This window comes from Phaethon aethereus (genome assembly GCF_964289735.1).
Source record: "Phaethon aethereus genome assembly, chromosome: Z".
NCBI lineage: Eukaryota > Metazoa > Chordata > Aves > Phaethontiformes > Phaethontidae > Phaethon > Phaethon aethereus.
The window spans coordinates 25,329,134-25,345,828 of record NC_138577.1 but is presented as its reverse complement, the minus strand read 5'-3'; the positions used below and the strand labels follow the sequence as shown (position 1 = coordinate 25,345,828).

The window sequence follows — 16,695 nt, the reverse complement described above, 5'->3', positions numbered from 1 at the left end:
GCTTCTCACTCCCCCCATGGCAGGTTGGGGGAGAGAATCAGACGAGTAAAAGTAAGAAAACTGGTGGGTTGATATAGACAGTTTAACAGGTAAAGCAAAAGCCACACATGCAAGCAGAGCAAAACAAGGAATTAATTCACCACGCCCCATGGGCAGGCAGGTGTTCAGCCATCTCCAGAAAAGCAGTGATTGGATATCATCACACATAATGGTTACTTGGGAAGACAAACGCCATCATTCCAAACGTTGCCCCCTTCTTCCCCCAGCTTTATATGCTGAGTGTGACATGATATTTTGTGGAAAATCCCTTTGGTCAGTTGGGGTCAGCAGTCCCAGCTGTGTATCCTCCCAACTGTTTGTGCACCCCCAGCCTTCTCACTGGTGGGGCGGGGTGAGAAGTAGAAAAGGCCTTGACTCTGTGTAAGCACTGCTCAGCGATAACAAACACATCCCTGTGTTATCAACATTGTTTCCAGCACAAATCAAAAACATATTCCTGTACTAGGTACTGTAAAGAAAATTAACTCTATCCCAGCACAATAAGATGTAGGACTATTCCAAGTCAGAGTGGGATGGGGAGTAAACTTTTGTCCCCCCTGTTTTCTATATTGATAAAATATTTAGACTACAATCACTATGGCTGTAATGAAGCTTCCATTTTGAGTATGTAATTTACTTTCCTTTTCAATGAATGTTCTGAAGCGTTGCGTTAAAATGTCATTTTTATTATTCCATGATTATTTAATAAACATTTTGAAGGTTTTGAGAAAACACCTACTTAGAATCTCTGGGATTTATGTTGGAAGGGACCTCTGGAGGTCTTCGGTCCAATGTCCTCCTCTAAAGCAGGGTGAGCTATGAGATTAAGCCAGGTTGCACAAGGCTTTATCCAGTCAAGTCTTGCAAAAACCTATTTGGGCAACCCACTTTACTGCTCAACTGCCCTCATGGGGAAGAAAGGTTCTTCTTATAGCCCGTCAAAATTTCTGCTCAGCGTTTAAAATTTTATAAGACTTGGAGGAATAGTTATTTTAATAGTCTCATGCTAATATTAAGTATGTGGGGAAAAAAAACCCCAAACCCCACATAAGTTCAGGTCACTTAATACAAAAGAGTAGTTGTTTGATTAAAAAAAAAAATGGAATTATTCTTTCATAACATTTGTAGAGGAAACCAAACTAGTGTCGGAAATACAACTGAAAGTGGTTTTGTTTTTAAAAAAATAGTTAAATGCTTAGTGGGCTTAATAATAATACTGAAGAGGAATTTGTTTTCCCACTTTAAGATAGGGTAGCTTTGAAAGAGTGGTTTACAAAATTAAGACTTGAATAATGTGCAGAAGGTTAAAACTAAGGAATAATTGCAGAATTCCTTTTGACAATCTAGTGGTTTTAATATGAAATTGATAGTTTAGTTTAAAGAATTTATAAACAGGGAAAGGAATCTGGGAGGTGCATCCCTTTGCCAGAAAGATCACTGTTGCTGGAGCCCATTTTCTTTCACAGCTGGTACTGAATCTTCTGTGATTCTTTATTGGAAGAAGTACGAAAATAAATTGCCCCTGCTCCACTCTTACATTTTTTAAGGTATGAGGACCTAAGCGTGTATGCATGCAGGCAGTCTGGATAGCCCTCTTGACAAATTCCAACTTGTACACCATAAAAGTAAGGTGGTTTGTGAAGAATCACTGTTGTAAAGTCAGTTACTGTTCTCCTGGTATTCAGCCATTCATTCACAAGTTAGTTGCTGTTATCATTAAAATGATTTGTAAAAAATAAACTAGACAGAAAATGATAATTTATGCCACACAGACTTTTTTGTCTTATATAAAGCAAATATTTCTTCCTGCTGTGTGTTGTATGGAGAAGAAGATGAAACAAACATTTACATGCAGTTCTGGCCTGGATGCATTGGTTCCAGTTTTTTATACAGACAGACATCAGAGATCAGTCTGAGGTGCAGGTATTCCATTTGCCAGCACATTTGAAAAAAAGAAAACCCAATTACTTTTGGTCTTAACATGACAGGGCATTTGACTCAGTGCACTCTCACGAACTTGGACAAGGTCTCAGTTACATTACTTTTCATGTAGACCTATTCTCTGTTCACTTCTTTTAAATTTTGTTACAACAGTGATTACTTCTGCCACCGTTTCATTCTGTCACTCTGTGCATTTCTTTTCCTCTCCGTTCACAAGCAATCTACAAAATTCATTAGCTTCAAAATTCGTTAGCTGTAGAACACAGCACACAGCAGCAGCCTCTCTAATGGAATTTATGCATGTCATCTGGAGACCTACCACAGATGTCCAGCACTTAATTGGCTTTGTGTTGTACTCTAAGCACTGGAAGTCAAATTAGTTGCTGTCATTTCTTGAAGAGGAGAAATCCTTTATTGTAATTTATGTAACACACGCTTACAGAAACAAACACTAAACTTGTAAAATAGATTGTTTTGAGTTTGCTGTTAAAATAAAAATTCCTTTTGATACTTGTCAGGGTTAAAAATAATTTGAATGGGGTGATTGTTTTTGACCTTAAAAAGAAGTCAGCAAATAGATTTTATTCCATTGACTGAAGAAGCTTTTAATTATCACATTAAGCTACTGAAATTTAGCTCTCTGTGTAAATACAACTCTGTGATTACCCAAATACTTTGTGATTGCTTAATTGGGCCCGAGCACGGTGGGGGGAACATGTTCTCATCATGTTCAGGAAAAATTAGTTGTAACAATACATGCATAAGAGTTTCAATTCTTTTCTCAGAATTTTTGTAAATATATCAACCAGAAGTAACAGAAAAAAAATCACTGCTCTTTCCTCTTTTGATTCTATTATTTGATAATTCTGTAATTTTACTGAAAAGATTTGGACTACACATAAAATACACGTTGTTAATCCAGCAAATTAAGTATTAAGAATTATTGGGAAAAGAACCTTATTATGCCATTGAGTAAATTGGGCATGATGTGCCTATGTCTTCAGTAGTTTGTGTCATTCTGGCCTTCTTATCTCAAAAGTTTTAGAGGAATTTGAAGAGAAGCGAGGATGATCAAAAAAATATGGGACTTTCTTTACAAGGAATTACTAAATTGAGGACTCTTTTACTTGGAGGAGTCAAATTTGGGAAAAATCAAATTTGGGAGACTATTACAGTGATTGGCAAAGTTACAGATTGTACGGAGGGCATAAATAAGGAACAATCATTCATTGCATCTTTCAGTAGAAGAACTAGAGGCTGCCCAGTAAACTTAGCAGAAGGCTCAAAACAAGGAGAAGGGAGGCAGCCGTTTACGCAAGAGTTAGCTGATGTTGAAACTCCTTGGCCAAGTTACTTTATGGAGTCTGAACATATGCATAGGTTGAAAGGTTGTCTAGGCAAGTTCACAAAAGAAAGATCAGTTGAGAGTTACTAAATACCCAGAAGCACATCTGTTTCAAAAAAATGTGAGCTGAAAATAGTTGAAGTTGGGAGACTATTGCGGTAATTGCTGTTTTATGCTTGCACTGGTGTTATTGTTTGTTGGGCATTGTCTTAGATCATCATGAAGGCAGGGTACTGGCACAGTGGAATCTTTGGTCTAGACCATGTTGCAATTCTTATGTTCTTATTTTTCTACCAGGTTTGGTCTGTCATCCTAATGAACTGCTACTCTTTACAATGTACCTCAAGTACCAGGCCTTTTATCATATACAGTGTGACTAAGGGCAGATAAAGTGGGCATTTTGTGTATAAAGACATGTGTTATCTTCTGAGATACTTGTAATCATTTACAATATTCAGAAAGTTACAAAAGGAAGAAAGGCCATATTCACAGCAGAACTTATAAATAAATTTTCAATATGTTACTGCTGTAATTTATCTCATTTATTTCTGTACAACAGAAATAAAACTTGGTTAGTAATCATAGCTGTTAGCTGCATTTCCCTCCTGCCAAAAGTCTAGACTAGCGGCTTCCTATAAATGGTTTAGCATAATATTTTCTGCTGTGTGGCAGAATGCCCCCAGCCACGCCTATGTAATTAGTTTTGCTAGTCTTCATTTTTCCCAGACTTTGTTGCATTAGCACACTCTAAAAAGCATTGCCCTACAAGCTACTTGAGCTGCTCTGGGTGAGTGTCCTTTGAACAAAGGCTTTATATATTAGTTGCCAGACTTCTCCCGAATGCACTGATAGAAAAATTATTAGCAGTGTACTTGGAGTAGATATGCAGAAATTTCTGTTCTGTTCTGTAGGCCAGCTTTAGCTAATCATATCCATCTAACTCTATCTAAATTTTGGCTCAGGACTGAAATACAATAAAACTGTGGAATCACTTCTGAGGAACAGAATACAGGAAGTTAAGTATTACCTATGTTCTGGTGATAGTGCAAATGTTGAATCTCTCAATTGTCTCTGAATGGTAATGAATTCGCGATTGTCATTCAGGTAGGTAGCTCTACATTTCTAAAGTGCTAGGATAAAATTTTTTACTATGGAGTAGGAGCTATCCCATGGAAAGAAAATTAGATATGCTGCAGAAAAGTTTTTAAACACTCCCTAAATCCTGCTAGATATAAACTCTCTGGTTTGTGCCTTGCTATCATAACTAATTTTCAAATTTCTACAATTTGGGATCTACATATGGTTTATCCAGATAAAGGTTTTTTTAATGATTTTGTTGTAAAAGATGCGTGATTGAAAGAGACCTAAAGCCTAGCTTGAAATAGAATTAACATGTTCTCATGAAGAAGAATGGATTCAACTAAGATGGGTCTATGACTGCTGGAAGGCCTGGAGCTCCTTCTTTATAATGGCTTATGCTGTCTGTACTGCTCTCCGTAAAGTGACTCCAATATAATGAAGGCTCAGTCAAACCTTGTTAGCTAGCTTGGGTGCTGATGTTAAACGCAGAAGCACAGAACTCAGTGGAGGATGTGAAAATGGAAAGAAGCAAGATGGATCGTTAGGTAGCTTTGGGCCTATAAATGCTGCTATGACTGCTGTGTGGCTTTCCTCAAAATTTTGTTTGTAGCAGAATAAGCCTGTTTGTATAAGCTAGTTGATGGTAGCTTGAGCTGTCAATCAATCTCTGGTAATCTTAAAGCTGTGGGGAGAGAACTCTGCTGGAATTGAGGATCACAGAAGAAAATCCATGGAAGAGGGAGGAATGTGTTAGAGCACCAAACCTGTACATGTTGGAAACAGAATAGAAAAAAGGAAGAGATATCTTCTAATGATGGAGAAATCAAGACAGAGCAGAGAAGAAAGTAACATTGCTTGCAAGGGCTTTGGAAACACAAGTGCCTGGCTGTTTCTTCTGTTCTAGAGTTTTCTTATAAAGCTGTCTCTAGAGTAATTCTAGAGCCCACATTGTCAGCTAAAGTAGTCTAATGAGTTTGTACAGTGTTCATTTGCCTTCATGCTACTGGCATGCTGAGCTGATACTTTCTTACGTTGAAGTTATGTATGGCCTCTGAAAGATTCTGATCAGAAGAAGAATATGGGGATGGGAAGTATTGTGTCTTTTTCCAGAGTTTCAAATGATGTTAACAACACATCAGCAGACAGTAAGGAATGTTTATGATACCTAATTTTAATCCACTTAATAGTACACTTTCATAGGCATAAAGATTGCTCTGTGATAACTGTGATAGCTGTAGAACTCAGCAGTATTGAGTCGTGTTTTTTATGCTAGCAGAGTACTGACATTCTCCTTTGAAGTTTCTGTAGGTGTCTGTCTTGTATACTTAACTGGATTGTGATCTAACAGTTTGTAGCACTTGTTATTCTGTATTTTCCATTGCTTCATTCTTTTCTCATTGCTGTAGCTGGTAGGGATATGTTTCTGTATGAGGATCGTGGCTTAACACTGGAAAAGGAGGTTTTTAATCTGGATGGCTGTAGAATAAACCCTGAAAACTGCCAAAAATGTGCATAAATAGAGATAGCCTTTGAAAGCAGAAGATGACTAAAAAGCCTGAATGTATTATTTCCTCAAAATAACAAGATTTTAAAGTCAGTCCTCTGATTTTTTGTATAATGACATTTTATCAGTGATTTGAAATGGTGTATTGTGGCCTGGAGTATGTCTCAAGCTGAAAACCGTCTCAGGGTCTTCATCTTGTCTTTAGAACTATTTTTGTTTACAAACTTATTTATGAAGTCCTCTATTTTCATGTAGATAGTATCTTTTGCAATAGCTCTGCTGTATGCTTGCATGACACATCAACATAGTGTTTAAGAAGAACTTCTCCGTTGACGTGTTTTTAATGAATTTTGTTGAAAATTGTTTTAGACACCTTAGGGGTGGACACTCTGGGAGTAGAATGTGCATTAAGAGACTCTTTTATTAAATAATAATCTCAAAATCAGCTTTGTGCATCTGTCCTAAGTACACTGATAATACTGATGATTATGGTAAAATTGCCACAGCTATTCTAATGTTCCATTGCCAAAATTGATGAAGACACATGACAGCATTAAAAAAAGTGTTTCAGAACGGAGTTTATTTTTACTATTCTGACTGCTTTTGCAGCTTAGAAAAAGTAGTATGGAAGCATTTCATCTACAGTGCAATTATTTAAAATATTTCTTTTCATATAAATCAGGAGAACTAGAACTTAAAGCAGTAATGTTTTTTTTAACCGTAACTCAGAATTTCATTTATCCACCCAAGCTAAGTATCAGAAGAAAGTCCAATAGAGCCAGACTTTGGTTGTCTATGGCAGTTTTAAAGACATGGAAAACTAATAATAGAAAAAGCTATTTCTGTTGAGCGATGTGTAACATGCATATTATGCTTTTCATTCCTTGGTTGAAATAACTCTTTTTGGTTTGAGGTTTTTGAGGAAGAAACCAAGTAAGACGTGTACTTTATTTTAAGGCAGAATGCTGTTGTGGTGTACCACTTTCTGTAAGTCCAAGGATATACTGTAGTAAAGCTTTTAGAAAGACATTAAACAGTGTTGTGTTATAAAGAGTATTGCTGTTTGTAACCTGTGCCAATCTAATGAATGACTAAATTATTTTAAGAGTGATGAAATGTTGAAGAATTAGGAGACAAAGCTTTTTATAAAAGCTGACCAAAAGTCAGTTATTTGTTTTATAACTATTTTTCCACACAATTCTCTAGCATTAGTGACATTGTCTGCACTTGCAAAGTAACACTTTTAAATCATAGCCAAGTATATGTATGAGCTGGATGGCCGAGCTCAGAGAGTTGTGGTGAATGGCGTTAAATCCGGCTGGCGGCCCGTCACAAGCGGTGTTCCCCAGGGCTCGGTTCTGGGGCCGGTCTTGTTCAATATCTTTATAGATGATCTGGATGAGGGGATCGAGTGCTCCCTCAGTAAGTTTGCAGATGACACCAAGGTGGGTGGGAGTGTTGATCTGCTGGAGGGTAGGAGGGCTCTGCAGAGGGATCTGGACAGGCTGGATCGATGGGCAGAGGTCAACTGTATGAGGTTTAATAAGGCCAAGTGCCGGGTCCTGCACTTGGGTCACAACAACCCCATGCAACGCTACAGGCTTGGGGAGGAGTGGCTGGAGAGCTGCCCAGCGGAAAAGGACCTGGGGGTGCTGGCTGACAGCCGGCTGAATATGAGGCAGTGTGCCCAGGTGGCCAAGAAGGCCAACAGCGTCCTGGCCTGTATCAGAACTAGTGTGGCCAGCAGGAGGAAGGAAGTGATCGTGCCCCTGTACTCGGCACTGGTGAGGCCGCACCTTGAATCCTGTGTTCAGTTTTGGGCCCCTCACTAAAGAAGGACATGGAGGTGCTGGAGTGTGTCCAGAGAAGGGCAACAAAGCTGGTGAGGGGTCTGGAGCACAAGTCTTACGAGGAGCGGCGGAGGGAACTGGGGTTGTTCAGTCTGGAGGAGGCTGAGGGGAGACCTTATCGCTCTCTACAACTACCTGAAAGGGGGTTGTGGTGAGGTGGATGTTGGTCTCTTCTCCCAGTAACTAGTAACAGAACGAGAGAAAATGGCGTCAAGCTGTGCCAGGGGAGGTTTAGATTGGATACTAGGAAAAATTTCTTTACAGAGAGAGTGGTCAAACATTGGAACAGGCTGCCCAGGGAGGTGGTGGAGTCGCCATATCTGGAAGTGTTCAAAAAACGTGTGGATGTGGTGCTTCAGGACATGGTTTAGGGGACATGGTGGTGTTGCGTTAACAGTTGGACTTGATCTTAAAGGTCTTTTCCAACCTTAATGATTCTGTGATTCTGTATACAAAAGAATATGGTAGAATGACAACCTACTGACTATGTTTTAATTTTTATTTTCCATAATTCAGAAGTAAGAGTTGGAATTGTCAGATAGCGTGAGGCTTTTGATCCCTTTAAGGGAAGTCTGAAATTTCAATTTGATTCAGCAAGTAGTTCAGCTTGTAGTTCTAGGTGTTACAACTAGATTAACTTAATTTTTTAAAATACAGGGGACTTTGTCAGGTTTTTTAACAATTATTCAAATACGAGCTGTATATGATTGGGTGTATAGCTAAATCATGTTGCATAGCACGAAGAATAAAAAGTAAAAAAGATCAAATTCTAGTGAACCCATTATGTTTATCATTGAGCAAGGGTGTATGAAAAGGACAGTCCTTATTTGAATGGCTTATTGTTGAAACTTATAATAATAAAAAACAAGTGTCAAAAAGTATAATTTGCTTTGAAACAAGTGAAAAATAAAACTTTCCTTTCAGAGATAACATATTTGGAAATGTTCCCTAAAAATGAACTCTTAATAATTTGTAGTAATCAGCTCTGTTTCCTCTAAGTCAGGACAGAGACAGTTCTTAGGCTTTTATTTTGTTTTCTGACAACCTTTTTGAGCAGGTGAATTGGCAAATCCTGTAGTATTATACGTATTAAGTAAATGTTCAGCTGTCTCAAAGTTATGAAGAGCTTTATGTGCAGTCATACCTATATGTTGGTTTTGTCTAGCCTGAATTTTCTTTTATTCGTGTAATTTTTACAATTATATTCCAGCCATCTTGGTAGGTTTTTCCTCAGCAATTTGCTGTGGTTATATTTTTTGTTTCCTAAATTTATTTTTATTAAGAAATACTCCTTCAAAAGCCTCCGTTATTTTTTTGTCAATATCTATCTCAAATAGTACTCAGGCATATTTTTCAGGTAATTTTATAGTAGGTTTATGTGCTTATAAGTAAGTAGCTTGTGTTTTATACTAGCTTTGAAGAGTTTGCATTTCTAATAAGAATTTTCATGCTTTATTATTTTGTCGTACTTAAGGTATATATATGCTGTGGGTTATTCTTGTTGATTAGTTAAATTCTTTAAAGTATATCCGGTGCTAGTATTCATATATGTTTCCAATCCTGTTACAGGTATATTTCTATCTCAGTGTTAATGATGCAGGTAGTTCTTTTTTCTGTCACGGTGGACATTTCCAGTAACATAAAGCTAGCAATAACAGTGCTTTATAGAGACTCTTTTCCTTTAGTGGGCCATTTCACATAATCAGACCGGTGAAAAGGGCAGTGTTACCCTTGAATGTATAAATACACATTAACACATAAGAAGTAATTCGTTTTGCCTTTGTATCTACTACTGTTAATAAAACTATTAGAACTAGTTTTTGAATTGTAGTACACACACTTCAGAAAGTTTAAAACGACCTAGAGCTCAAAGGAAGGTGGCTGAAAGGCCACAGTATAGTGGTGCGATGCTGACAAAGTTCAATGTGATTTAAAAGAAAAAAAAAAATCAGCATGAAAGAGATCTCTGTTGGGACGGAGGGCCTCAACTGTCCTGATAAAGGCGTAACAACATCCCCCAGGTGGACACTGAAATTTTTTTGTTGTTGTTAAGATTGAAGAGGAATTAACTCAGTGCTAAAGGCGTTGGAAGAAAAAAATCAATTAAATACTAAGATGCAATCTCTACGTGTGAAGTTCCCTAAAACACAGAGCTGGGGGCTTCTATCAGGGAAGGTATCTGTCTGTGCTGTCCTGTTATCCCCGCAAGCACTTACAAATGACTGCTGTGGAGGCAAAGGCAGATGAACTGGATAACCTAGTACAGGTGTTCTCAAATTGTATTGAAAACAACTCTTAATATGAGATTGAGTAGCTTTTAAGGAACAGCTTTTTATCCTCTATAACTTCTAGAATAAATTACTTACCTTTTTATGCTAGGGGTGGGTAGAGGTATGATTGAATCATCGTGATGCTTTCTACTCATCAAAGCTGTGAATTTGTAAGGTTTTTTTTTGTTTCAAATGTTTTTTAATGAGTGAAAGCACTTGCTTACGTAGAACTCAGTGTGAAATTCATAGTTGCAAAATTACAGGCATTGGGCCTGCTGACTGACAGGTTGCAGGGATTGGGAAGAATCCTCTGTCCTTTCCCTGCAAGGTACAGCTAGATGGGAGAGAAATGCCTGTCTTCATGCAAGGTGTCTGGGATTGGCTGTAGCTGCAAGTAACTTATCTGACAAGATTGAGCAGTGCTTACAGTATTTGCAGAGAACTCATCTTTCTTGTATATTTGACTTAAGTGTCCTACTCAAATGATCAGGATCATACTACTCTTAAGATTTGCAAAGGAAAGGGATTTTTCTGCACATCGGAGTTGCAGGTAACAGGCTTCCTCAAGAGCTGGCCTGTAGCTTACATATACACTAATAAATTAAACAAACATGTCAGTGACTTTTTTCTTGCACTGAGGACCACTGGCACAGAACTTCTTGTGTCCACGCTAATAAGCTGAATTCTCTAGAACAGAGTAGCTTCATATGTTTTGCCTGTTTGTAATTGCATGTAATTGCATGTAATTGCCACTCTCTGAACTTTTTCAGGGAATTCTTTGTTGTTAGGGGCAAAATCTGTGCAATGAACTTTTTTTTAACAATTCGATGGACTTCTAAAACAATTTGATAATACAGATAATAGAATTTCAGTTTCCAGGAGTGTGGTCCCTTTCACTTTTTAATTCAGTGGTGTAAATGTATATTTTAGCATGGGGCATGCTCATATCCTTTTGAAGTGCCCTTGCAGAGCACACTAGTAATTCCTGTTTGAGTCGTGGCATGACAGGAGGCTATTGCTTCTCCAATTCTTGACCACCCTGTTGAACTGATAATAGTCTGCAGTTTCCTTCTGGCTGATGTGTCAGAGTTGTCAGTGACAGCTGTACATCCATCGTGCGTTTCCAACCTGCCTGATGCAGCTCTTCAGCACTCCTGCAGGTGTGCCTAGAAGTCCCAGATCTCTTCCCCATCTGCCTCATCAAATGACTTCTGATCCATTCAGAGTAGGAATGGACATGTAATCAACAATCTTGCCTCATACCTCTTTCCACATTCCACTTCCCCAGCCTGGTCACATTTCAGGGACATATGCATGCACTTTATTACGAGGCGTATGATCTTCTCTTTCAACTTGGGCAAAGGATTTTTCTTGGCTGTCTCAAAATGATCAGGCAGCTATCTCATCCTGAGGTTTTTTGCAACCTGCATATCTGTATTTTTACATTCAGATGGTGGCCCTCTTACACATTCTGTCAGTGAATCAAAAAAATGTATTCATATCTTGCAAACTGCATTTTTGCTTAACTCCCATGACTGTTGTTATAATTTTTAATGATTGGTTGGGGTAATTGTTGGCTTGAGAATTTAACTTTTGGTTGTGTTTGGCTCCTGAAGTATTTACTAAGGTCCTGGTGACAACTATGACCCATCTTCACCTTTGTGGTGGGTTGGGTTCTTTTTTGTTTGTTTTTTGTTTGTTTTTTTATAACAATAGATATAACAGCAATTAGACCTATCTAATCTCATGGGTAATCTAGATGATTTGTCATTTCAGGGGGTTCTTGGCTTGAAACTACTGTCTGGCAAGTATTGACACTAGTCTTTGCATTTTGGAACCCAACACCTGTGGGTTAAATGGATTCCGTGGAAATTCAAAATAAAGTTAGAGGAATTGGTGTCAAAAACAAAAAAGACAAATTAGGCTGATTTGGTTAAATCGTATAGAGAAGCAAAGGATGGAATCGAACAGTTTGGTACATAAAAATTATGAGAGCTTTCAAACAAATCACAAGCAGAAACCATCCATATGAAAGGAAAAATTGAAAAAAAAATGGGCCTTGAAGATGATGTAGGTAAGGTAAGTCATGGGACATTGAAAATTTAGAGTTGTTTTCTGTTAAACTGAGGCATAAGAGAGTGTATGAATAATCCTTACAGGAAATTAATTATTGCCTATAAAAATTGAATATTTAATGAAACCATAATTAGAATAATCACTACCTGGGTATGTTCTTGCAAAAATAATTAGTGTATTGGAAAATAAAATTATGTTTTCCTTAACTTTATTAATTGAAGTTTCATTATCATCATATTTTCTTACAAATGCTAGCCTATGCCTAATGAAGAATACTTGCTACCCAGCATAAACAGAAGGTTACTGTGGTCTTTGTTTTTAAAAAAGATAACAGGAACAAGGATCGTAATTGGTATCATTCTCTCCTATCACAGTTCCTTGTGAAACGGAACTGAAGGAGTAACTTAAGATTCATACCTGTATGAGGGTAAGCAGATTCAGGCCATAAGGGCAAATTTTGAGCTCTGCAGAAATGAGTGATGCCATTTTTTTGAGTTTAGTGGAACTGGCTTTCTTCTTAAACATCCATTTTATCTAAGGATGTATGCCTTCAGTTGTTTTTTTCCTATTAGCATTGGGCATTAAAAAAACATTAGAAAACCACTATTTCCTGTGTGTTGCACAGACTACCTTGTGTTCAGTTCTAAACTACATTTTAAAGAATTTTAGCAAGTTTGGGTTTTCTTACTCCATAAGCCTGAGCCCTGTCTACTTTCTCTGAGGAATAATTTTGCACAAACTTCAATAGGATTAGGTTCATGCTCTGTCCTAAATGAAGAAATAAGAAGTTTGCTTCCTTAGATATGTAAAAGGCAGAAAATTGTCAGTAAAAATCTTTCTTTCTCTTTGTACCTGTGTTATCTTACAGCTTTGTGACATACAAAACCTGATTATGTTCCAACACATTTTATGTAAGAACGCTGATTTGATTACCTCCCCCTCTCCAAATACCAAATGGGAAATCAGTGAGAACTTTATGTGCATAAAGGGTGGAAGGGTTTGAAGCACCTTGATGAAATCTGTGCATATGAACATTTGAGTTCAAATTTATAGCTTAATCCCACAAACTGCTCCACATTCAGTACTTTAAAAATCACAGGAATTCCATGTGGTCACAGCAGTCTACATGCATAGACAGTTTACTGGATTTGTTCCAAATTTTAAGCTTTGTTATTTTGTGCATGGATTTGGCTTGCAGACAGACCCTTAACCCTTTTAGCACTGAAAGGGTATCTCGTGATCACATTCCTACATGGTAACAGTTCTTAGGTTATTTTTGACAGAAATGGCTAGTGGCCTGAAATTAGTAACTATTCGGGTTAGAAATTAAAACATAAAGATGGTTTCTTTTCATCTTTGTTTTCCCTCACTGTTCAAAAGAACATAAATTATTCTGAAACATACTTCAAGGAAATCAGTATAAATCCTTGAAAAATCAAAGGCATTGTAGGAGTCTTCTCATATCACTAGCCATATCATAGGATTGCATATTCAAAATATGAAGGTGTAATTAATGAATTGACTGTGGCATGACGACTGCTATTATTAGCTGTGCCACAGAAAACATTTTAATTCCATTTTCATCTCCAGATACTTACATGTTAACTATGCAAAATCTCACTGAGCTTCTGTATTTGAAAGATTGTATCTAAAATGATGAAAATTCACCTTTAAAGACACTATTCGGCTTGTCACAAAAATGTTTTTCACTTTAGTTTGTTATAGCATACTCTTAAGACACATAATAGTTGGAAGATAATCAGGAGGGAACTGTAATGACAATTCGTAAGAGTTTTTTTTCTTTTATATGTAATTGATGGTGTAATAATTGAGTTACAGTTTTTAATTAGAATCAATGTTTAAATAGTAGGAGTTAGAATTAATATTGTTTAATTCATAAGTGTGAGAGTGTAAGAGGATTCCAGTTAGGTTCAAAAAGTAGTAGTTAAGTGTTTTGAATCAGTAGCGGTCTACAGACATGCTGCTGTAACTCCGTAACAGCGTGGTAGACTGCTTTATGGAGCCGGTGATTACAAAGATCCACTTTAACCATTTTTTTCTTACTGGCAGGTGTCCCACTGGCCTGAGGCCAGCGGCTGTGAGTGTACTGCAGCTTGCGGTTTACACCAGAGTGTAGAAAATGCCGACACCAGCTGGCTGCACATAATTAAGCTGATTGCGGTCTGACAACTTGAACTGTGATACAGATATGTGATAAATACACAAAATATCTTCCGAATTTGATTCTCTGACGTATTTTATCTACTTTTTTTCTCCTTAACAGATATGATATCTGCACTTATAAAAACAAGCCTTGTGGAACTCTGGGTAAGATTATAAAGAGAAATTTCAGCTTGTATTTGCTGCTTCCTTCCTTTGTACTCAGCTATTGCTTTATTGACTGGTTAGATCTTTTACAGTTTATGCTTTCAAAATTTTGCAGTTTCATAAACATGAACAATAAAAGCTAACCTAGGTGGGTTTCAGCATTGATACATTGCTGGAAGTTTAAATTAAGTGACCTGCTGCTGTGTATTTCTTCTCTGGCATCTGTAGTTCTGAGGAAACTGAGCAGGTTGCTCTTTGTTTCCATTTAACCTGTCTCCATGATCTAGTTAAAAAAAAATACAGGTAAAAAACCTCAGGAAAGTTTAAAATCAAACCAACCAAAAAAAAAAAACCACCTTACAGAAGAAACAGACTTTGAGGTTGCCCTTTTGTACACTGGGAGTGCAGCTTGAGATTGTTCCTTTCACTGACTTAGAGAAAAATACCACAGTGAATTGCAGTAACATTGAAACTCCTTAAAACAATTCTTTGACGATGGAGAAGCACACTTAGTAACCTTAGGTGCAGGATGGAGAGCTGTTGTTCGCTCCATACCTAATTTGTCACCAAAAGTTATTTGCTATAGTATAGTTATTATCTTAATAGTGCTTTAGTATATGAAAGAAACATTATTCAAAGACGAATGTAACTTTTTTTTTTCAATTTGCATCCTTTCATAAGCCTCTTTCTCGGAAGTAATTAAAGATAAAATTCTAATTCAGCTTGTTCAGATTATTAATACTTTTCCCAAGCAGAGCTCATAATTGTATTTGCTTTGTTTTCCCCTGTATTACTGTATGCTTTGATAGCCTTAACTCATGTTAATTTTTGTACAAGTCCCACGCAGGTCAGCATGATGCTTCTGGCACAGGGATGTAGTTTACATGGGGAAAGGTACCAGAATTTTGCCTGCTCTAGATATAAACAATATCCACAGCATGTCCTAGTGAAAGAAAAATGATGATGAATTTCTAAATGTAACTGGTTTTCTTTGACATCTGTGTAGAGGAGAAAAAAATGAAGAGGCTGTCTATATTGATGTCATAGATTTGTCTTCGCAAGTGTTAAAAGAAAAAAGTTTGAAAGAGCGTACATTCATGCACGAACTATTTGATATTTTTACGTGATATTTTTAATACAGATCATTAGTGTGCTAGTTCTTACTGTATCAGACTTTGGCATAAAGGCAAATTCTGCTTCGCTTGAATCCAGCATAACAGGATAGACTTTGGCAAATGTTTTATTAAACAAAAGACTTGATTTAAAAAAAAAAATCACATATGGTATCAGTTCCAACTCAGTGTTACAGGAGCCTTGGCAACAGAACCATGACAATTTATTTGCATTATAGGCATTGAGAAGAGACAAGGTCCTGTGGCCTTGTTTTGCAAGTCATTTAATATGCTTAAGTCCCACTGACCTCCAGTAACTGAAGTTGAGCATGTATTCAAGGAGTCTGTAAACAAAAGCCTCAGAGAGGTCTGAAAAGGTCAAAAGAATCCTGAATCACTGGTGTTCGAGGAAGAAACAGAAGTAAAGGATTTCATGTGGCATAGACATCTCTCTCCTATTCCAGTTTCCTGAAACAGGGAATCTTTCATGGAACCTCTTAGAAAGGATAGACCTCAGATGCTTTTGCAGCTCCAGTGAAGGACAACTCCTTTTTTAAATATGAGCCATAGACTGAGTTGTTGACTTGATCTCTTGTCTCTCTGCAAACATGGAATGTAGTTACATTAATCTGGTACTGTAAGTCACTGAAGCAAGTGCTTAGTTGTAAGATCTGAAGATAGAGATGACTTTATCACTCAAATGTGGTGGACTTTCCAGGTGAACATGACAGTTAGCATGTAAGTATTGCCATGTTGTCTTCAGAATGTCCTACTCAATTAGAATAGCATAGGTGAGCTGTAATTATAGTATTTTCTACAGGTTGCACGCTGCAAGAAATATACAGAGTTTTCTCCATGGATAGTCTTGTTTTGCCTGTTGTTTTATTGTGTCCTCAGTGAGTGTGTCTGCACTGATGATTTGTTTATAGCAGTAGTTTTAGCTGTTCTGATGCAAATTGTACGGACACACATTGTCACCATTTGCCCAGGTCAGTTTGGTTATCAGAGTAGTTTTGATGTGTGCAAACTAGATTTGCTTTGGAGAAAAGAAAGTCAGAACACGTGCTCCTCAAATGCTCCATATGTGCCTACAGGAGAGGTTAAGGTCTAAATCACTTACATGGGCTATATTCTCATGATATCCTCTAAT

The 16,695-nt window shown here is 37.3% G+C and overlaps 1 protein-coding gene across 1 annotated transcript in view; it reads left to right on the top strand.

Moving 5' to 3' along the window:
• The window catches only part of ADAMTS6 (ADAM metallopeptidase with thrombospondin type 1 motif 6), a gene marked incomplete at its 5' end in the record, with an annotated part of 153,627 nt that overhangs the window by 44,872 nt on the left and 92,060 nt on the right, over positions 1-16,695 (top strand). The window contains one exon of the mRNA XM_082013693.1: positions 14,390-14,433. Coding sequence (XP_081869819.1) covers positions 14,390-14,433 — 44 coding nt within the window. The remainder of the gene's footprint in view (positions 1-14,389; positions 14,434-16,695) is intronic.